Source organism: Eubalaena glacialis, chromosome 5 (genome assembly GCF_028564815.1).
Source record: "Eubalaena glacialis isolate mEubGla1 chromosome 5, mEubGla1.1.hap2.+ XY, whole genome shotgun sequence".
In the NCBI taxonomy this organism is placed as follows: Eukaryota; Metazoa; Chordata; class Mammalia; order Artiodactyla; family Balaenidae; genus Eubalaena; species Eubalaena glacialis.
Window position 1 is genome coordinate 74211758 of NC_083720.1, and position 20395 is coordinate 74232152.

The window sequence follows — 20395 nt, forward strand, 5'->3', positions numbered from 1 at the left end:
GAACATCATGCACGTAAATTGGTCGAGGGACATTGATATTAATTAGAACATTTAGAACTCGGTCTAGTGCCCTAATATATGTTTTATATTTCATAAATCGCTAAAAGTAGAAACTCAGGCAGCAAATTTCATAGGTACAGCCTGATAAGGATCTGGATTCAGGGTATCGCTTACATTTCCCCACTGGAGTTTTCTTCTTTCTCACCTCTGTTTTAAATTTATGTGACCCAGTTGTTGGTCCCTTCCTGTTTTTGCACTGTGCCCCATTTACAAAACTTGACTACTCACCAGCTTCCCCAGGATATCTGATCATCCCAGGCATTTTTAGGGGTAGCTTTATTGAAGATTTGCTGGGTCTTAGGGGAGGGTCACCCGCCATAGTATGCAGCAGTGTTAATCAGCAAATGCAGCTTAGGCTTCTCTCTTCTCCAAAGACTGTCTCCTAGCCTTCAGGCCCTGGCCTCCTTCCGTCTTCACATCTTCTCTCCCTCATCCCTATAGCTTTCAGCTCTGCTTCTCCTTTCTCTCACTCCTTTATTGGCAGAATGGCTTTCTTCCTCTTTGTGAAATCGGGCTGTCACCCTCACAGGCAGACCCGAAGTTTTCTTTCTATCCTGGAGAGGGCTTCTCAGTGTCATGAAGCATCTACCCAGCAGGCTCTCTGTTCCTACAAAGAAATTCTCCTGCCAGCATTCTCTCCAGTTGTTAACATTTCTGTATGTGAAGTCATTAATGCAACAAACTGAGACCTCGTGGTTCAACAGTCCCGGGAAGTATAGTATAGTAAAGTACACAGGTGCTGCCTAAGCTCTCTTTACCAGCTGTATGATCTTGGGCAAGTTACTTGTTTTCTCTGGGCCTCAGTTTTTTAATCTGTGAAATGGGATTAGTAATAGAGCCTACCTCGTAAAGTGGTTGTGAAGATTAAATGAGTTCATGTAAAGGGCTGGGCATAGGACCTGGCCCATGGTAACTGCTCAGGCGATGCACTGTTGTCACTCCGGGGACACAGAGGGTTAGACGAGAGCCCTGTGCTTTTTTTTCTTATTTTATTCAGTATTTATATTTATTACACATGCTAAATTGTTTGTTGAGACCTTGGAATGGGAGATACTATGAGGGGAGTAAAGATGAGAAGGGGTGAGAGAAAAGGAGAGGGGTATACACAAATGAGTTCTAGGGAGGGATTAAATGAATACTGTCCACTGACATCATCAAAACTGGGGAAGTTTTGCCACATTAGCACATTTCCTTCCTTTATTGCTATTTTTTTAAATGTATATTAAACTTATCCAGTGAAGCCATCCAAAGACATACAAAGAAGAGTAATTATTTTGCTCTATCCTCAAGGCTTTTTTTTTTTTAACTTTTTTTTTTTTTTAACATCTTTATTAGAGTATAATTGCTTTACACTGGTGTGTCAGTTTCTGCTTTATAACAAAGTGAATCAGTTATACATATACATATGTCCCCATATCTCTTCCCTCTTGCATCTCCCTCCCTCCCACCCTCCCTATCCCACCCCTCTAGGTGGTCACAAGCACCAAGCTGATGAGAGCCCTTTTCTTTTGGGGAGAAGCAGCCTGGTATTCTGAAAGTGTTCCACTCAAGGTGGACTGCATTTGTTCCCTGAACATACCTTTCACTTTTCATATATATATTTTAGCTCATACTGTTAATTTCACTTTAAAGAAGTAAATGAATTTCTGCATTTTCAGTTGTCAAATTCCAAAATGATTTGTTCTCCCTAAATCGTTCCTGATCTAGCCTGCCTGAAATAACCTCTTCCACTGACTATCTCCCAGCACATTCTGCTTTGGATTGGGTCTCATCTCCTCTTCTGAAGTAAGGTCCTTGAAGCCAGGTACCATTCTGTTAAATATAGAGGGTAAATTTCCATGTAACTGATCCTTTTCCATTTTTCATTCTAGATGGTGCCTGCTGTAGACCTGAGGGGAAGAAGTCTGGTGAGGCAGCCAGGGTGATGGCTTCTAGACCGAACTGGTTGTTGGCAGGGGCTGCCTTTGGCAGTCTCATGTTTCTTACCCACTGGATTTTTGGAGAAGTCTCTGTTGTTTCCAGATGGGCAGTGAGTGGGCATCCCCATCCAGGGCCAGATCCTAACCCATTTGGGTGAGTTTGGGTTTGGAAGCAATCCAGAAATTGGCTAGTATTGTTGAAGAAATTCCTTCTCTGTTTGAGCAGCTAGATCTGCACCAGCCAGATGTTTCGTATTCCTCTTTCCCTAGATGTCAGAAACATTGCAGGACATTACTGCAGTAGGACAGTACTGGATCTACTCTGGAGATGACGGAGCTGGAGGGGTATTTGCCCCAGTGCTGAAGGATTGCTGGGAGGTAGATGAGGGAGGACTGAGGATTGTACACGGCTAAGTGAGAGGTCCTGGGAGCTCCTGCATGGGCACGCTGAGGAATTCCTGCCAAGAAGAGCGTTCTCAGTGGCAGGGAAAGCATGGCATTCCTCCAGATCCCCCTATTACAGTTATGGGCACTGGGTAGGACGAGACCAGAGGGCCTTGATGAGAGACCGGGTTGGCAGCAAGGCAGAGAGCTTTAATCTCTGCAAAGGAGGGAAGCCTGGGGGAGCTCTGCATCCTCTGTACTTTGGGACTTGTTCCAGCCACGGGGCTCCCAAGGAGTTAGCAGTCTTGGGCTTAAGTGCTGGTTCCTGTGCTTGGTCCTCACCGACCCTCTCTCCACTCTTCCTGACACCTCTTTTCTCCCATGGCCAGGTCCAGCCTTTCACGTAAAAAGATGGGAGGAACCCTTAAAACATCTGCCTCAGATATCTGTTTTCTCCTAAAGCGCTGAAATTCCCACATATGGAGACACACTGGCTCTTTCCCCAGAGGATGTCTGGGCACATCCCACAGTTGTCTCACATGCAGTGTGTCCAAGTCTGGCTCAGTAGTTTTCACTACCCAGACATGTCCTTCCTCCTCCGGGCCTTGGTTTACTCTGTCTATCCCTCTACCGTCTAAGCTGGAAACCAGGAGTCATCTTAGAATTGTGTGTCTTCCTCATTTTCTGCGTCTCACTTGGTATTAAGTCCAGTCGATTCTACTACTTCTCTTAAAGCATCTATCCCTCCCTCCCTATCCCCCACCATATCTCCTTAGTGGATCCTCCCATCTTTCATCAGGCTACTGCTCTGGTCTTCTAATGGCCTCTCTGCAGTGTGGCCATCTCCACACTGAGAGTGAGATCTCTAAAATGCACACCTGACTCCATCACTCTTTTGCTTAAAACCTTTCAGCAGTTTTTCTCCCCCAAACCAGGACATATGAGGCAGGATCTGCACCCTCAGCCTCACTTAATTTTTTAAAGATGCTCCCTGCCTTATCCCCATGCTTCACCTGGGCTGAAATCACTTTCAGTTCCCTAGATGTGCCAGATTGTCCCAGTCCTCCATCTGCATGTACGTGCTCTAACCTGTGTCTGGGCTACCTTCTCTGCCTTGATGTCTTGGCAAGCTCTTACTCACCCTTCAAAACCCAGGTCATGCATCTCCTCTGTGAAGTCTTCTCTGATTATCCCACAGACTACCTTGAATGCCCATCCCACCCCCACCCCCTTGTACATCTCTTATTATTATTCTGTATTACAAATTGTTTATACCACAGTTATTTTATGTCCTTCATCCTTTCTAGACGCTAAACTCTTTGAGGGCCGGGAATGGGAAAAGGAACTAATACTTACGAGTTCCTCTGTGTCCGGCCCTGAGCTAGGAAGTGTACATATGTGATCTCATCCAGAGTCTATATCTTTTTGATCTTGGATGCTCTGGCATATTTGGGAGGTGGAGAGAGAAGGAAGAAAGGCACAGAAGAAGAGAGGGGAGGGAAGGAGTTTATTCTTATGGGTTAAAGCTTCATTTCCAAAGCTCCCATGAAAACAAGCATAAGACGTGCGGAAGAGCAACAGGAGAACTGGACCAGGAATCCGAGGCCAGTCTTGAGGGCTGGAGTCCTGGTTGGCCGACAGCAACTCACCATTCAGCTTTGGACCAGTCGCCTGACATCCCTGGCCTTGTTTTGCTCACCTTTAAAATGAGGGTTTTCATTTTATGATTTTGTATGCTGGAGTGAGACATTGAAGATGGAGATGCAACGCCTGAGACCAGCATTTCCGAAATTGTGTTGTGTGGAACACTGGTTTCTTGAGATGTGAATAGGTAATCTGAGAGAAAAAACAAGCAAAACCCAAACCTCTTTTAGATCAAGTAGGTTTTGGAAACACTGTACTTCATCTTCCTTTGTGATTCACAAGGCACAATAGCATCACAGAGACTCTCGGGAGTTTCTCCAACTTACTCGAACATGGAATTCCTTTGTTAGAACACCTATCAACACATCATAAAATTGATGTTTCTCAGAACCCCGTCTGAGAAATGTTGCATTAGATCATCATCACCTATGACCGTCATAGTAGGAATTGCTCTCTCAAATTCTCTAGATTCTACTTAAGGGAATGGGTCATAAATCTGTTTTGATGGGCTGAAGATGTGGGAGATGGGAGGAAGGTGAGAGAGAGGCACAGATGGTGCTGAGGGGACTTTGGGAAACCAGAGGATCAGTGCAGACCACAGAGCCTGGGAGGATGAGGGAGCAGGACACTGTCTTAGCCACATGTTCCAACTTCCCATTAGCCCACCCCAGCACTCCCGACCCCAAAACTCTCCCTCTTCTGAAGTGTCTTCTACCTTCTCATATCCTGTGTTATTTTCTAACTGTGTTTATTGTCTGGCCCTCTCCCCCACTGGAATGTGAGTGCATGAAGGAAAGGGATCGTTGTTCACTGACGCATCCCAAGCCCCTAGAACAGAGCCTGGCACACAGTAGGTCCTCATAAACATTTGTCGTTGACTTGGGGATAGACAATGATCAACAGTGTCCTCGCCAGCCTTTTCTCTCTTCCGTAGACCCAGGACCACCCTTAACCTTAGAAGGTGGGGATAGGCAGGAGAGCGGCTGAGAGCCTCACTCCAGAGCTGGAGGGGCTTTTTTGGATTCTTAGTCCTACGTGGGCGACTGTGTACAGTCTGTGGCAGGTTTCTTAGTGCTCTTTCCCCCAGTGTCCTCCTCTGCAAAATGGGGATAATTATCACATTTACCTACAGACCTGTGAGTGTTAGATGAGCTAATATATGTAAAAATCTTCAAACAGTGCCTGGTGTGTAGTAAGCACTATGTTTTTTAGTTTATTTATATTATAGCTATTTCACTGAGTGCCATGTTGTAGCTTTTATTGCTGCTGGATTTTCCCCTAAAGTTTAAATTCTTTTCTTTCCCCCCTCCTCCAAGTTTTTGCCAAAGTAGCAAAAGAATGAAATAGTTTGTGGTTGTTTTAAAAACACACAACTATTAATTATTTACCAAACTCACATCAGTCCCAGGAAGGCAGAGACTATTTTTTTTTTTTTGGGGGGGGGAATAATTTACCTACCATTCAACTTCCATGTGCATAAACCCCTTGCCCCAGCAATTCTTTTTTTTTTTTTTAATCAGTCATCAATTTTATACACATCAGTGTATATGTGTCAATCCCAATCGCCCAATTCAGCACACAACCATCCCCACCCCGCTGCGGTTTTCCCCCCTTGGTGTCCATAGTTTGTTCTCTACATCTGTGTCTCAACTTCTGCCCTGCAAACCAGTTCATCTGTACCATTTTTCTAGGTACCACATACATGCGTTAATATACGATATTTGTTTTTCTCTTTCTGACTTACTTCACTCTGTATGACAGTCTCTAGATCCATCCACGTCTCAACAAATGACTCAATTTCGTTCCTTTTTATGGCTGAGTAATATTCCATTGTATATATGTACCACAACTTCTTTATCCATTCGTCTGTCGATGGGCATTTAGGTTGCTTCCATGACCTGGCTATTGTAAATAGTGCTGCAATGAACATTGGGGTGCATGTGTCTTTTTTTTTTTTTTTTTTAAACATCTTTATTGGAGTATAATTGCTTTACAATGGTGTGTTAGTTTCTGCTTTATAACAAAGTGAATCAGTTATACATATACATATGTTCCCATATCTCTTCCCTCTTGCATCTCCCTCCCTCCCACCCTCCCCATCCCACCCCTCTAGGTGGTCACAAAGCACCGAGCTGATCTCCCTGTGCTATGCGGCTGCTTCCCACTAGCTATCTATTTTACATTTGGTAGTGTATATATGTCCATGACACTCTCTCACCCTGTCACATCTCACCCCTCCCCCTCCCCATATCCTCAAGTCCATTCTCTAGTAGGTCTGTGTCTTTATTCCCGTCTTGCCACTAGGTTCTTCATGACCTTTTTTTTTTTTTCCTTAGATTCCATATATATGTGTTAGCATACTGTATTTGTTTTTCTCTTTCTGACTTACTTCACTCTGTATGACAGACTCTAACTCCATCCACCTCACTACAAGTACCTCCATTTCATTTCTTTTTATGGCTGAGTAATATTCCATTGTATATATGTGCCACATCTTCTTTATCCATTCATCCGATGATGGACACTTAGGTTACTTCCATGTCCTGGCTATTGTAAATAGAGCTGCAATGAACATTTTGGTACATGACTCTTTTTGAATTATGGTTTTCTCAGGGTATATGCCCAGTAGTGGGATTGCTGGGTTGTATGGTAGTTCTATTTTTAGTTTTTTAAGGAACCTCCATATTGTTCTCCAGAGTGGCTGTATCAATTTACATTCCCACCAACAGTGCAAGAGGGTTCCCTTTTCTCCACACCCTCTCCAGCATTTGTTGTTTGTAGATTTTCTGATGATGCCCATTCTAACTGGTGTGAGGTGATACCTCATTGTAGTTTTGATTTGCATTTCTCTAATAATTAGTGATGTTGAGCAGCTTTTCATGTGCTTCTTGGCCATCTGTATTTCTTCTTTGGAGAAATGTCTATTTAGGTCTTCTGCCCATTTTTGGATTGGGTTGTTTGTTTCTTTAATGTTGAGCTGAATGAGCTGTTTATATATTTTGGAGATTAATCCTTTGTCCGTTGATTCGTTTGCAAATATTTTCTCCCATTCTGAGGGTTGTCTTTTCATCTTGTTTATGGTTTCCTTTGCTGTGCAAAAGCTTTGAAGTTTCATTAGGTCCCATTTGTTTATTTTTGTTTTTATTTCCATTACTCTAGGAGGTGGATCAAAAAAGATCTTGCTGTGATTATGTCAAAGAGTGTTCTGCCTATGTTTTCCTCTAAGAGTTTTATAATGTCCAGTCTTACATTTAGGTCTCGAATCCATTTTGAGTTTATTTTTGTGTATGGTGTTAAGGAGTGTTCTAATTTCATTCTTTTACATGTAGCTGTCCAGTTTTCCCAGCACCACTTATAGAAGAGACCGTCTTTTCTCCATTGTATATCTTTGCCTCCTTTGTCATAGATTAGTTGACCATAGGTGCTTGGGTTTATCTCTGGGCTTTCTATCTTGTTCCATTGATCTATGTTTCTGTTTTTGTGCCAGTACCATATTGTCTTGATTACTGTAGCTTTGTAGTATAGTCTGAAGTCAGGGAGTCTGATTCCTCCAGCTCCGTTTTTTTCCCTCAAGACTGCTTTGGCTATTCGGGGTCTTTTGTGTCTCCATACAAATTTTAAGATGATTTGTTCTAGTTCCATAAAAAATGCCATTGGTAATTTGATAGAGATTGCATTGAATCTGTAGATTGCTTTGGGTAGTATAGTCATTTTCACAATGTTGATTCTTCCAATCCAAGAACATGGTATATCTCTCCATCTGTTAGTATCATCTTTAATTTCTTTCATCAGTGTCTTATAGTTTTCTGCATACAGGTCTTTTATCTCCCTAGGTAGGTTTATTCCTAGGTATTTTATTCTTTTTGTTGCAATGGTAAATGGGAGTGTTTCCATAATTTCTCTTTCAGATTTTTCATCATTAGTGTATAGGAATGCAAGAGATTTCTGTGCATTAATTTTGTATCCTGCAACTTTACCAAATTCATTGATTAGCTCTAGTAGTTTTCTGGTGGCACTTTTAGGATTCTCCATGTATAGTATCATGTCATCTGCAAACAGTGACAGTGGCAGAGACTATTGATAAAAGCAGTATTGAGGTTGAGAAAAGAATGGAAAGAAGCACACTAAATAGAAACTATTCCCAGTGTCTTTTTCTTTTTATCTTTGGCAGAGTCATTTAAAATGTCACGTGGCCAATATGAACTATAATTTAATAGTCTGAGAGAACTCAGTTACTGTGTTTACACTGACCATGAAAGACTGCAGATATTGTTTATCTCAAGTCAGAGGTGCTTTTATGTCAATGTTCTGAATGTATATAATATTGGTTCCCAGTGGGCTTTCATTATCTTATTGTTTGTTTCACACTCATATTACCTCTTGGATGTGCCTAGAGGTAGGAGATACATATCTGTTTTATATTTGGGACAATGGAGTAGTAACAATGTCAGATGCCCTATAATATGTCATTTTTTTACAGAGGTGCAGTTCTGCTGGGCTTGGCGAGTGGATTGATGCTTTCGCCTTGTTCATGGTTTCCTGGTTCCAGTTTAACCTGGTGGATGACAGGTGTGTGGTTTTCCTACAGAAATGCTTCGTTGTCCAATTTACTTGCAATTGTCCAACTTACTCCATGTGCCCCTGGAGCGGAAGGAGATGACCATACAACATGTGCTGTTACCCGGTGGGATAGTCTCACCAAGTGCAGGCACTAAAACCCAGATGTCACCACGGCTACCAGTGACTACTGGTTCCAGGTCCCTGCTTCCTCCTCCTTCACTTTCCCTCTCCTCCTTAGCTGTCTTATCCCCCGACTGGGCTGACATACTCTCCCCCGCCTCCTAAATGACTTATCCAGGCACAGATGTCAGGAACAGTTTTACTGACAGTCTGAGGAGATGGAGGGTCAGACATTGCCACTTTGCCAGACCTCTTCCCCTCTCCAAGAGCGTCTCTGTTTTCAGGAATACCTTCCTTTGGGACTCCACAATGAAGCTCAATTTCCCTTTCTCTTTTGTGTGTAACAGTTTTGGCCCTCACTCCTCTACCCAGCCTTGGGGTCCATGTTTGCTTATTCAAAGGCTTGGACCCTCTCTGCCCATTCACACCCTTCAGGAATATAGAATATCGATGAAGACTATCATATTTCTGGAGCAATCTACTTATTTTTATGATTATGACCATTTCATTACTGTGACTGAAACTGAATTATGCCACTCTGCTCCCTTCCCCTTAAAAGGCAGGAATGGTGAGAGTCAGTTTTAGTGTTAAATAAAAAAATTCCCGCTCTGTGACAGGGCAAATACTATGTTTGGTTTCTGTGAGGAGAGATGTCCTTATACATTTTAATTAAACAGGTGATTCGGAGTTTTGTACTAGAGGCTGGGCGTGGGTTAGTGAGACTACACGTAACGGTAATGGAAGATGAGGGTTAAATAACCTCGTAGGTACGTTTCTGTGCACCCTCAGTGCCATCATCCTTGCATGAAGACGTGTATGTCATCCAAATAGGCTGCTTAATTCCTGAGGTTAACGAGGTCCTCATCCTCCTGGAGCTGTGTGAGCAAACAGTTGCGGTCACGTTCAGCTGTTTTTACTTGCTTGTGTATTTTCGGGTAGACATTCCATATGGGGATGCTTGTGTGAATATAATGTAGGAGTAACCTTTCTTCTCATCAGAGAAATGCCTCCTGAGATTCCGCACAAAAATGGCCAGGGAACTTTGTAAATGTGGAGTGTGCAGTGAGCATATATAGCTTCTTAATCTCTATGCAATTAGGAAAATGAACATGAAATACATTGAAAGTTGTGCAGCATTTATATCATGCCTTTTCTTATGGAATAGGAGCAAAAGGCTTATTGGGCAGGTAATTAGCAGCTTCATTTCAAACATGGGAAAACTGAGGTCCACAGAAACATAAAGTTAAAGAACAGAAAAGCTGTGAACTTGTTGTTTTATGCTTATGCTTATTTCCCCAGATAAGTAAACATAGCCTCGAGAGTTAAACCTAATTTAGTTTGACTGTCTCTCTGAAGTGTGAAATAAAAGGCCCTAGGGGCAAGCAGATTTAGGGCTTCTAATGGGCTGTTTGCAGTAGAGAGGAAAGCAGGGCCGTAATTCGTGAGCTCTGTCTCCCTCTCTGATGGTCTGCTCACCTGAATTAAGTAGGAGCTCACAATTATCTAGAGATGGTGCCCACTTTTCACTGTGATTCGTCTCTGGAAAACACCTCATAAAGCAGAATGCAGAAAAAGAAATCATATTTTTTCATTGTACAGTTAAAGTCCCAACTGGGTCCCAGTATGAAATTAATTATGGCAGTGACCAATAGAATTTCCCAAATACAAAGATACAGGAACTTTAGATCTTGATGACAATTAAATTAGTAAAATCAAAGTTCTATTTAAAAAGACATAAATGTACTAAATGCGCTGATAGGACCCCAGTGTACTTACTATACAGTGTGTTTACAGTTTTATTATATGAGAAATTTGATCTATTAAAAGTGAACATGTTAGTTACTATAAATATCATTGGAATATTCAATTACCATGAATTCTGCTTGGTGTCTTAGATGTTGTAAAGATCTGGGGGGGATTATTTGGGAGGACTCAGTCTCAAACAAAAAATAGTTAAGCTATATAGTTAAGAGAAAAAGGTAAAGTAACTGTGTATCATATGCTACCACTGGTGTAGAAAAAGGGAAATGCACACACATGCATTTTTCTTCCTGTGCAGACTATCTCTGGGAGGATGCAGAAGAAAATGCTAACACTGTTGGCCTTCACTAGGGGAACTAATAGGTGACAGGGGACAGAGGGACTCTTTTTTACCTTTCAGAGTTTGGATTGAATTTATAATCTATTTAAAAGTACAATTTTAGGGACTTCCCTGGTGGCGCAGTGGTTAAGAATCCACCTGCCAATGCAGGGGACATGGGTTCGAGCCCTGGTCGGGGAAGATCCAACATGCCACGGAGCAACTAAGCCCGTGCACCACAACTACTGATCCTGCGCTCTAGAGCCCGTGAGACACAGATACTAAAACCCACGTGCCACAACTACTGAAGCCCGCGCATCTACAGCCCATGCTCCACAACGAGAGAAGCCACTGCAATGAGAAGCCCGCGCACCGCAACGAAGAGTAGCCCCCGCTTGCCGCAACTAGAGGAAGCCCGCGCGCAGCAACGAAGACCCAACACAGCCAAAAAATAAATAAATAAAATAAATTAAAAAAAATAAAAGTACAATTTTAGTGGATTTAAAAATATGTAGCCTGTTTAAAAATAGAAACTAAATTAAAAATGAAAGTGGTAACAGTCGAGGGAAATTTGAAGAGATGTTTTCTTTCCCTTCAGATAATTCTTTGTAGTAAGACAGACACAACAAAATCATTTTGATATCTTTAGATTAAAATATCAAACTAGGACTCATTCTTTTGAAAAATAATCATTATAAGCTGGTAAACAGGAAAAATTCTCTCTCCCTAATAATCAAATAAATGAAAATCAAAATATGCTATGACTTAATCATTAATTTGGTAAAGATTTTTAAAAAGAAATGCTTTTGGCAGGGTTCAAAAGGCTCACCTTTTGGACTTCTGGCAGAGTTTCTGGAGGAAGTGAGAACTGGTATAACCTCCCGGGAAGGCAGTTGACCACAAGTATTGATTCTTTAAAATGCTTTTGCCTCTTGACATAGTAGTTGTACATCTAAGAATCTTTTTAAGAATTATTTTAAGGAAATAATCAGAGGTGTAGTAAGAGATTAATTGACAAAGAAAAATGTTCCTCACAGTGTCAGAAGCTTCCTAAATGGCCAAGAGTAGGAAAATGGTTGCTTATTTTTGTGTGTATTTATCCAGTGCAAGAGTGTACGTACATAAACATGTTTTAGAAGAAAAACATTAATAACATGAAAAAAATGTTCTTGATATAATGTCCCACAAAAAGCAGAATATTATCCTCGATATGTGGTAACGATTCCATTTATGTAAAAATACTTCTGCATGTACACAGAAAAAGACATAGGGGAAATACGTAGGAGTATTAGCTGGGATCATCGCATTTCAGTCCTAGGCGATCCTCAATTGCTTGTTCACAGTTCTGTATTTTTAAAACTTCTGCAGTGAATAGGCATTATGTTTGTTCATTTCAAAATAAAAAAAACTTTTGTCATTAAAATAATTGTTGTTGGATCTAAGATTTTGAAGGTCTAACTATGGAGTTAAAATCTGTGGGTTGTTTTTGAAGTGGGGAGGAATGGCCACTTCCTGTGATGGAATTAGAATGGCCATTCTACTGTGATGGTGCAAGTAGAACTTACTGATGGGTGAGCGCCATGGGGCACTAAGAAGCTGGCTGGATCCTCTTCCCCGAGTTCTTGCCGCAAGCAGTAAGGAGGCTGCTGTAGACATACTTGAAGGGTGGCTCACTGTTATAAAACATTGACTGAAATGTCCAATGTCTAGAGGATGTCTTATTCTCTGCAAAGGTGTTATATTGATGGCTCCAAAATGGGGTGCTGTAAGTCCCTGCTGTGCTGCTGTCTCAAAGCGGATTTCATAGGACTATGGAGAAATGTTATATTCCCTCAGATTTGACTCAATGAATTAGCAAACATTTACTAAGTGCCTGCTGTGGACCAGGCAGATTGCACAGCCCCCAACACCTCTGAGGCTGTTGTGTGAATGAATGAACTGCCTGCGGAACTGTAAAGCAGTGAGTCTGCAAATGCAGTCTCAGTCACAGCTTCTTTGGGGGCTATGGGGTTGGTAAAGTCAACTTATATATTGTGGGACGAGGGGCAGCATTTAAACTCCTTTAGAAAGTTTCTTAACAAAAATGTTCTACAAACATGACTCTGCATGCTTTCTAATGTCCTAGATCTGGCTGGTTAAATTAAATTAACAAATTTTTGGTATTACAGGTAATTTCTCTTTTTTTTTTCCAGTTTTTGCTATAAGGATCTTAACACAAATAACCTAAAAATGCCTTCTTCTCTCCTGCTGTTCTTCCTGAAGAAATAGCACTGGACTGAGATTTACTGGACCCACATTCCACCTCCAGTTGTGCAAGTAACTAGCTGCATGACCTTGAGCAAAGCATGTTAACCTTTCCAAGACCTTAGTTTCTCACCAGTCTAGAAATTGAACCAGAATGCCCCTACAGTCCCTTCTGGCTCTAAATAGCTATAAATCGGTCGTCCTATAAGCTTATTATTCCTCTTTTTTTTTTAAGAAAATGGAAGAGACTATTACTACTTTCCTGTCTGATTGTTTTTCTTTCTCTCTCTCACAAACAGGAGCGACCTTGGCTGTGGGTCTCCTTTACCTGCCCACATGGGCAGCCACTCTCTCTGGCTGTGTGCTTGCCCTCTTCACGGCGTCCATGTGGCCTCAAGTGCTTGGACACCTTATCAGCTCAGGGTCAGGCCCTGGGAAAGCCATGACCACTGCCATGATTATTTATCTTCTAGAAATATTTTTCTGTGCATGGTGCACAGCTTTAAATTTGTCCGGGGAGGTGTGTACGCTAGAGAAAGATCTGATGTGCTTTTGGGTGAGTCCATGTGAAAGGTCTGGATTCAAGGAACTACTCAAAAATTCCCTTCAGGGCTGACTAGGATTTAGCACTTTACATGACTGATTAAGATAAATAGGATGATCTTGCTTTTCTTATTGAAATAGACTCTTTTGGTTAAAAAAAAAAAAACCTGGAGGAATGTCTAAATTACTATTTAAAAAGAAATTTCTTAATTCATTAATGAGTTTCAGTAATATTTATTACTGCAAAGGCCTTGGAAGTGAATAGCTGTGAAAAAAACAAGTTTAATCCATAATAAGGTACAAAAGAGGTCCCCGTAACCCCATATTATATGATATGTAAGGAAAAAATATGAGCATGGTGCGCACATTGCTATTTTGGTGGTAGGCTTGTGGGTATATATAGGAAGTATGATTTTTTTTGGTGCCCCTGAATTTTATGTATGGTTTTTATTTACCCTCTTTTTACCAAAAGATTTTTTCATATGTGAATCTTAGTGTAAATGGTAAATTCTCAAATCATAGAGTACATATCTTCCATTTCAGTGGTTATGAACTTATGTACCAAAATTAAAATATCATAAACTTAGTTCAGTTTAATATTTCAGAAATTGTCTTCTGGCAATAGTGAAATTACTGATGTGTACCAAGCAGACACAGATCAGATATTGCCTGTCGTTTTAGTTTAAGTAAAACATGTCCAGAGCCTCCAGGATAAAATCTTTGAAAAATTGAGGCGACAAAACATGATAATAGGGGATTCAGTTCTTGTTTGTTCAGACATTTTTCCATTTGTTCATTTATTCATTAAAAAATTATTTTGCACCTACTATGGTCCAGACACAGTGCCAGGTGTAGGGGATTTAAGAGACATAGGGTCCTACCCACCTGGAGCTTCCGTGTAGTGGGGGAGATACCACACATCAGATTAGACAAATTCTTAGGGGGTTACAGCTGGGGTAAGTGCTGCACAAAAGTCTGGGCTTCTACTTATGTTCATCTGCAGTTCCCCCTTGTGCCCTTGGAATATATCCAATCACCCTGTACATTTTCACATAAACTTTTCTCCTCTATGAGCTAGACATCTGTCAGGACAGGCTGATTTGGAAGAGGTATTTTTCAAATATGTGAGATATTTGAAAAAACTTTAGAGGATTTGCTATTTCTGGTGGGACATCCAGGCTGTCAGCTGATCAGAGACATACATTGCTGCATTTCCTCTGCGATAATCTCGGCTTTGCGAACCCTGTATTTCCTCTGATTTCTTTCAGGTGTGTGTACTCTCTCCTGCTCTATCTTCCTATCCAATGCCCTGCTTTTTTCTTACTCCAGCTTGTTTGGGGGTCTGCCATGTGGAGCAAACGAATGAAAGTAAGAGCCATGCTAAGCATATATTTCTTTCTTTAGAATGTTATGAATGAAGGGTGTTTTGAGTTCCTTCTCGCTACTTATGGAATTGCAGAAATCGTGCTTTATTCCAGCTTCAAACAACTAAGAATTCTTTTTAGTAAGAGTGACATTATGTCAATAAGGCCACAAAAACTAAGGAACATTAGTAATGTTCAGAGTAGCTTTGAATAATGATTGAAAAGAATCTCTATTAGATCAGAAACTAGATATAAATGTATTGTCTAGGTTTCTCCTGCTATTTCCTGGAAATTCCTATTTCTCCTGGAAATTGCACATAACTTTTTTTTTTTTTTAGCCTTCCACCTAAGCATAACTTTTACTTGACATTCTCTAATTTATATATTGTTCAATCATACCTCTGTTTCCATTCTCATTATATACAACGTTAGAAGTATGTAGACTTCATGTGTAAGCTACATTGGAATGCACCCCAGTTAAGCTCATCTTTCTTGGCCCAGTGTGAATTCCAGCGTGCATCCTCTGTGTGGACCCAGAATCCAGGCCAGAACTGTTGCCACAAACACTGCCTTATTAAGAACCTACAAATCCTCCTCTTCTGCTCCTCAACTCGGTCGGTGCCTGTGGTCCCTTCAGTGGAGAAGACAGTCCCTAAGGCAGTCCAGAAGGCTGCTTTCTCTTCTCCCCACCCTTCCCTGCATGACCAACAGTCAGTGACCAACACTATTACCAACCTAACAACTAGGAAACACTCAGGAAATTCAAAGAAACCCCTCATCAGAAAAAGTGTGGGGTTTTTTAATGTAAAGCATAATTTCTAGAACCCTACCTGATTTCTTATGATCATCCTAATTATCAGAAGTAAAACTGGAGTAATTACTTAGGTACTGAGATAACTCAATAACTGATTTTTCAGGATATGTCCATTTAAATGAAATCAAGGCTCCTGGAATTTACCATTAGAAGGATTTTTGGATTAGAATGTAATATATTCATCTTTCTTTTTTTAACAAGGACAGTGATGCTAATTATTGGGCTCAATATGCTATTTGGTCCCAAGAAAAGCCTTGATTTTCATCTTCAAACAAAAAACAGTCCTAAAATGCTTTTCAGAGAGAGTGGAAAATACATGAAACTTTGTGAGTATAATTTTGCTTCCTTTTTAAAAGCATTTTATTATCATATATGGCTTTTATTATGTTGAGGTTCCTGGACTTCAGACTATACTACAAAGCTACAGTAATCAAGACAGTATGGAACTGGCACACACACAAAAATATAGATCAATGGAACAGGATAGAAAGCCCAGAGATAAACCCATGCACATATGGTCACCTTATCTTTGATAAAGGAGGCAAGAGTATACAATGGAGAAAAGACAACCTCTTCAATAAGTGGTGCTGGGAAAACTGGACAGCTACATGTAAAAGAATGAAATTAGAACACTTCCTAACACCATACACAAAAATAAACTCAAAATGGATTAAAGACCTAAATGTAAGGCCAGACGTTATAAAACTCTTAGAGGAAAACATAGGCAGAACACTCTATGACATAAATCACAGCAAGATCCTTTTTTTTTTTTTTTTAAATTAATTTATTTATTTATATTTATTTTTGGCTGTGTTGGGTCTTCGTTTCTGTGCGAGGGCTTTCTCCAGTTGCGGCGAGTGGGGGCCACTCTTCATCGTGGTGTGCGGGCCTCTCACTGTTGCAGCCTCTCCTGTTGCGGAGCACAGGCTCCAGACGCGCAGGCTCAGTAGTTGTGGCTCACGGGCCCAGTTGCTCCGCGGCATGTGGGATCTTCCCAGACCAGGGCTCGAACCCGTGTCCCCTGCATTGGCAGGCAGATTCTTAACCACTGCGCCACCAGGGAAGCCCGCAAGATCCTTTTTGACCCACCTCCTACAGAAATGGAAATAAAAACAAAAATAAACAAATGGGACCTAATGAAACTTAAAAGCTTTTGCACAGCAAAGGAAACCATAAAAAAGACAAAAGGACAACCCTCAGAATGGGAGAAAATATTTGCAAATGAAGCAACTGACAAAGGATTAAGCTCCAAAATATACAAGCAGCTCATGCAGCTCAATATCAAAAAAACAAACAACCCAATCCAAAAATGGGCAGAAGACCTAAATAGACATTTCTCCAACAAACACATGAAAGGATGCTCAACATCACAAATCATTAGAGAAATGCAAATCAAAACTGCAATGAGGTATCACCTCACACCAGTCAGAATGGCCATCATCAAAAAATCTACAGACAATAAATGCTGGAGAGGGTGTGGAGAAAAGGGAACCCTCTTGCACTGTTGGTGGGAATGTAAGTAAAACAAGCGAAATTGAGTTATTTGTAGTGAGGTGGATGGACCTAGAGTCTGTCATAAAGAGTGAAGTAAGTGAGAGAAAAACAAATACCGTATGCTAACACATATATATGGAATCTAAAAAAAAAAAAAAGGTTCTGATGAACCTAAGGGCAGGACAGGAATAAAGACACAGATGTAGAGAATGGACTTGAGGACACGGAGCGGGGAAGGGTAAGCTGGGACGAAGTGAGAGAGTGGCATGGACATATATACACTACCAAATGTAAAATAGATAGCTAGTGGGAAGCAGCTGCATAGCACAGGGAGATCAGCTTGATTCTTTGTGACCACCTAGAGGGGTGGGATAAGGAGGGTGGGAGGGAGACGCAAGAGGGAGGGGATATGGGGATATATGTATAGGTATAGCTGATTCACTTTGTTATTCAGCAGAAACTAACACAACACTGTAAAGCAATTATACTCCAATAAAGATGTTAAAAAAAAAAGCATTTTATTATAAAACATAAATTTTCAGACATATGAGATTAAAGAGTATGATGAACCCTCATGTACCCTTAAAGCAGTTCCAACAATTATTAACATTTGCTAATGTTGTTAATACCTATCTTCCTTATATTTTTTGGTAAAATACTTTAAAGCAAATCTCTGATATTGTATTTTTTCAACCATAAATACTCTGTATTAGTTTTGTTTCACTTCTAATGTAGATTTAACAGGTAGGATTTCCAAAATATTTTGTTGTAATAGTTGAGACCATTTATTTCATTTCTTGTTCTTTTTTGGGAGATTTAATATGTTAATGTTTAGAATATTGATGAGCTGGAAACTCAGGCATGAAATTAGTTTACTATTCAGTCTGACTCATCTCAAAATATACTGGATTAAATAAAAATGTTTATTGAATGTGTAACATTTGCAGATAGTGTATTAGGATACAACATACTGCATAACTCCATAGCATTATGTAGAGTACAAAGATATATAAAAACTGGTCTCTACCATCAATGACTTGATGCTTTACTAGAGAAGACAGAATCTTATGGTGTAAAGAGCTAAAAAACAATTAAGAAGCTAAATAAAATTTTAATATATTTCTAAAAGAAATGTCATGAAGCAGTAAGATCATTATATAAACACCTTCATATATGTTCCATCATAATTTGAAAAAGTTATATTAAAATTTAGGGGAAAAATTTAAATTTAGGTGGTTTTTTTTTTTTTTTTGTATGTATTCTTATACTTTAGGTCTGTCCCTTGAAATCAGCATCTGGCGGCTTTTGTTTGTTTGTTTTTAGTCCTGATAATCTTTGTCTTTATTATTACTATTATTATTAAATTATTTAATTCATTCATCAAATTGAGGCATTTGAAACAACTTATTTACAATGTTGTTTAGATAGCTTTGTATGATTTTCCAAAACAAGCTTTATTTTTTGGACCCATTTTTGATTCACAGCAGAATTGAGCAGAAAGTACAGAGATTTCCCATAGGACCCTCTGAGCCCACTTATACACAGCCTTTCCTGCTAGTGACAGCCTGCCCTACCACAACTGATGAACCTACAATGAAACAGGACTATCACCCAAAGCCCTTCGTTTACATTAGGACTCATTCTTTTTTTTTTTTTTTTAAACTCATCTGCTGAAGTCTTTTTTAATTAATTAATTAATTTATTTATTTATTTATTTATGGCTGTGTTGGGTCTTCGTTTCTGTGCGAGGGCTTTCTCTAGTTGCGGCAAGCGGGGGCCACTCTTCATCACGGTGCGCGGGCCTCTCACTATCGCGGCCTCTCTTGTTGCCGAGCACAGGCTCCAGACGCGCAGGCTCAGTAATTGTGGCTCACGGGCCCAGCTGCTCCGTGGCATGTGGGATCCTCCCAGACCAGGGCTCGAACCCGTGTCCCCTGCATTGGCAGGCAGACTCTCAACCGCTGCGCCACCAGGGAAGCCCTAGCACTCATTCTTGATGTTGTACATTCTGTGGTTTTTGATGAACGTATAATGACATATATCCACCATTGTAATATCATATGGCGTAGTGTCACTGCCTTAAAAATCCTCTGTGCTCTGCCTGTTCATCCCTCCCTCCCCCTGTCAATGGCAATGACTGTCTGCTTTTTAAAAAAAAATTAATAGATTTTATTTTTCAGAGCAGTTTTAGGTTTACAGACAAATAGAGCAGAAAGTGTGGAGTTCCCATATACCGGCTCACACTCCCACCTCCTCAGTTTCCACCATTATTAACATCTTGCATTATTGTGGTGCATTTGTTACAATTGATGAGCCAATATTGATACATTATTATTCACTAAAGTGCACAGTTTATATTAGAGTTCACTCTTTTTTTATGTGTTCTGTGGGTTTTGACAAACGTATAATGACATTTATCCACTATACAGTATCATACAGAATAGTTTCACTGTCATAAACATGGTAATGTGCTCAACCAATTCATCCTTCCCTCCTTCCTCCAGACCCTGGCAACCACTGATCTCCTTACTGTCTCCATTGTTTGCTTTTACTAGAATGTCAATCTTTGTCTTTTAACTTGAAAACGTATTTTATTTTTGTCGTGATTTCCCTTGTGTTATGATTTATTTCCATACTCTTACTTTGCTTTTGCTTTTTCTACTTTCTCTAGGTGTATTTTTCCTTTTTTTTCTTCTTGCTTTTGCATTGATTGGGTTTTCTTTTTCCTTTTTTCTTATCCTTCTCCTCTCCACTCCTCTTTCTAGGTTGGAAATTATACCTTCAATTTCTTTTTTTCAGTAGTTGGTTATTTTTTTCTCAGAACATTAAAGATAGTATTCCCCTATCGTCTGACTTCCATTTTTTGCTTTTGAGAAGTCAGCCATCAGTGTAATCTTTGCTCTTTTGAAGATACCGTGGCTTTTCTCTCTGGCAGCATTTAAGATTTTTCTTTGTTTTGGTGTTCTGAGTTTCACTGTAATACATCTGGATGCAGATCCAGCCCCTCCCTTACTTGCGAGTGTTTGGGCTTTTTGAATCTGAAGAGTCATGTTTTTTTATCAATTCTGGAAAATTCTCAGCATTATTTCTGCAAATATTACCTCTTTCCCATTCTTTCTCTTCTTTCCTTTTTTGACTCCAGTTAGATATGTGTTGGATCTTCTTATTC

General features: G+C 40.3%; 1 protein-coding gene across 1 annotated transcript in view; it reads left to right on the top strand.

Moving 5' to 3' along the window:
- CWH43 (cell wall biogenesis 43 C-terminal homolog) overlaps positions 1-20395 on the top strand; it is a 59646-nt gene that overhangs the window by 7154 nt on the left and 32097 nt on the right. The window contains 5 exon segments of the mRNA XM_061191380.1: positions 1932-2133; positions 8488-8576; positions 13311-13508; positions 13511-13571; positions 15934-16058. Coding sequence (XP_061047363.1) covers positions 1932-2133; positions 8488-8576; positions 13311-13508; positions 13511-13571; positions 15934-16058 — 675 coding nt within the window.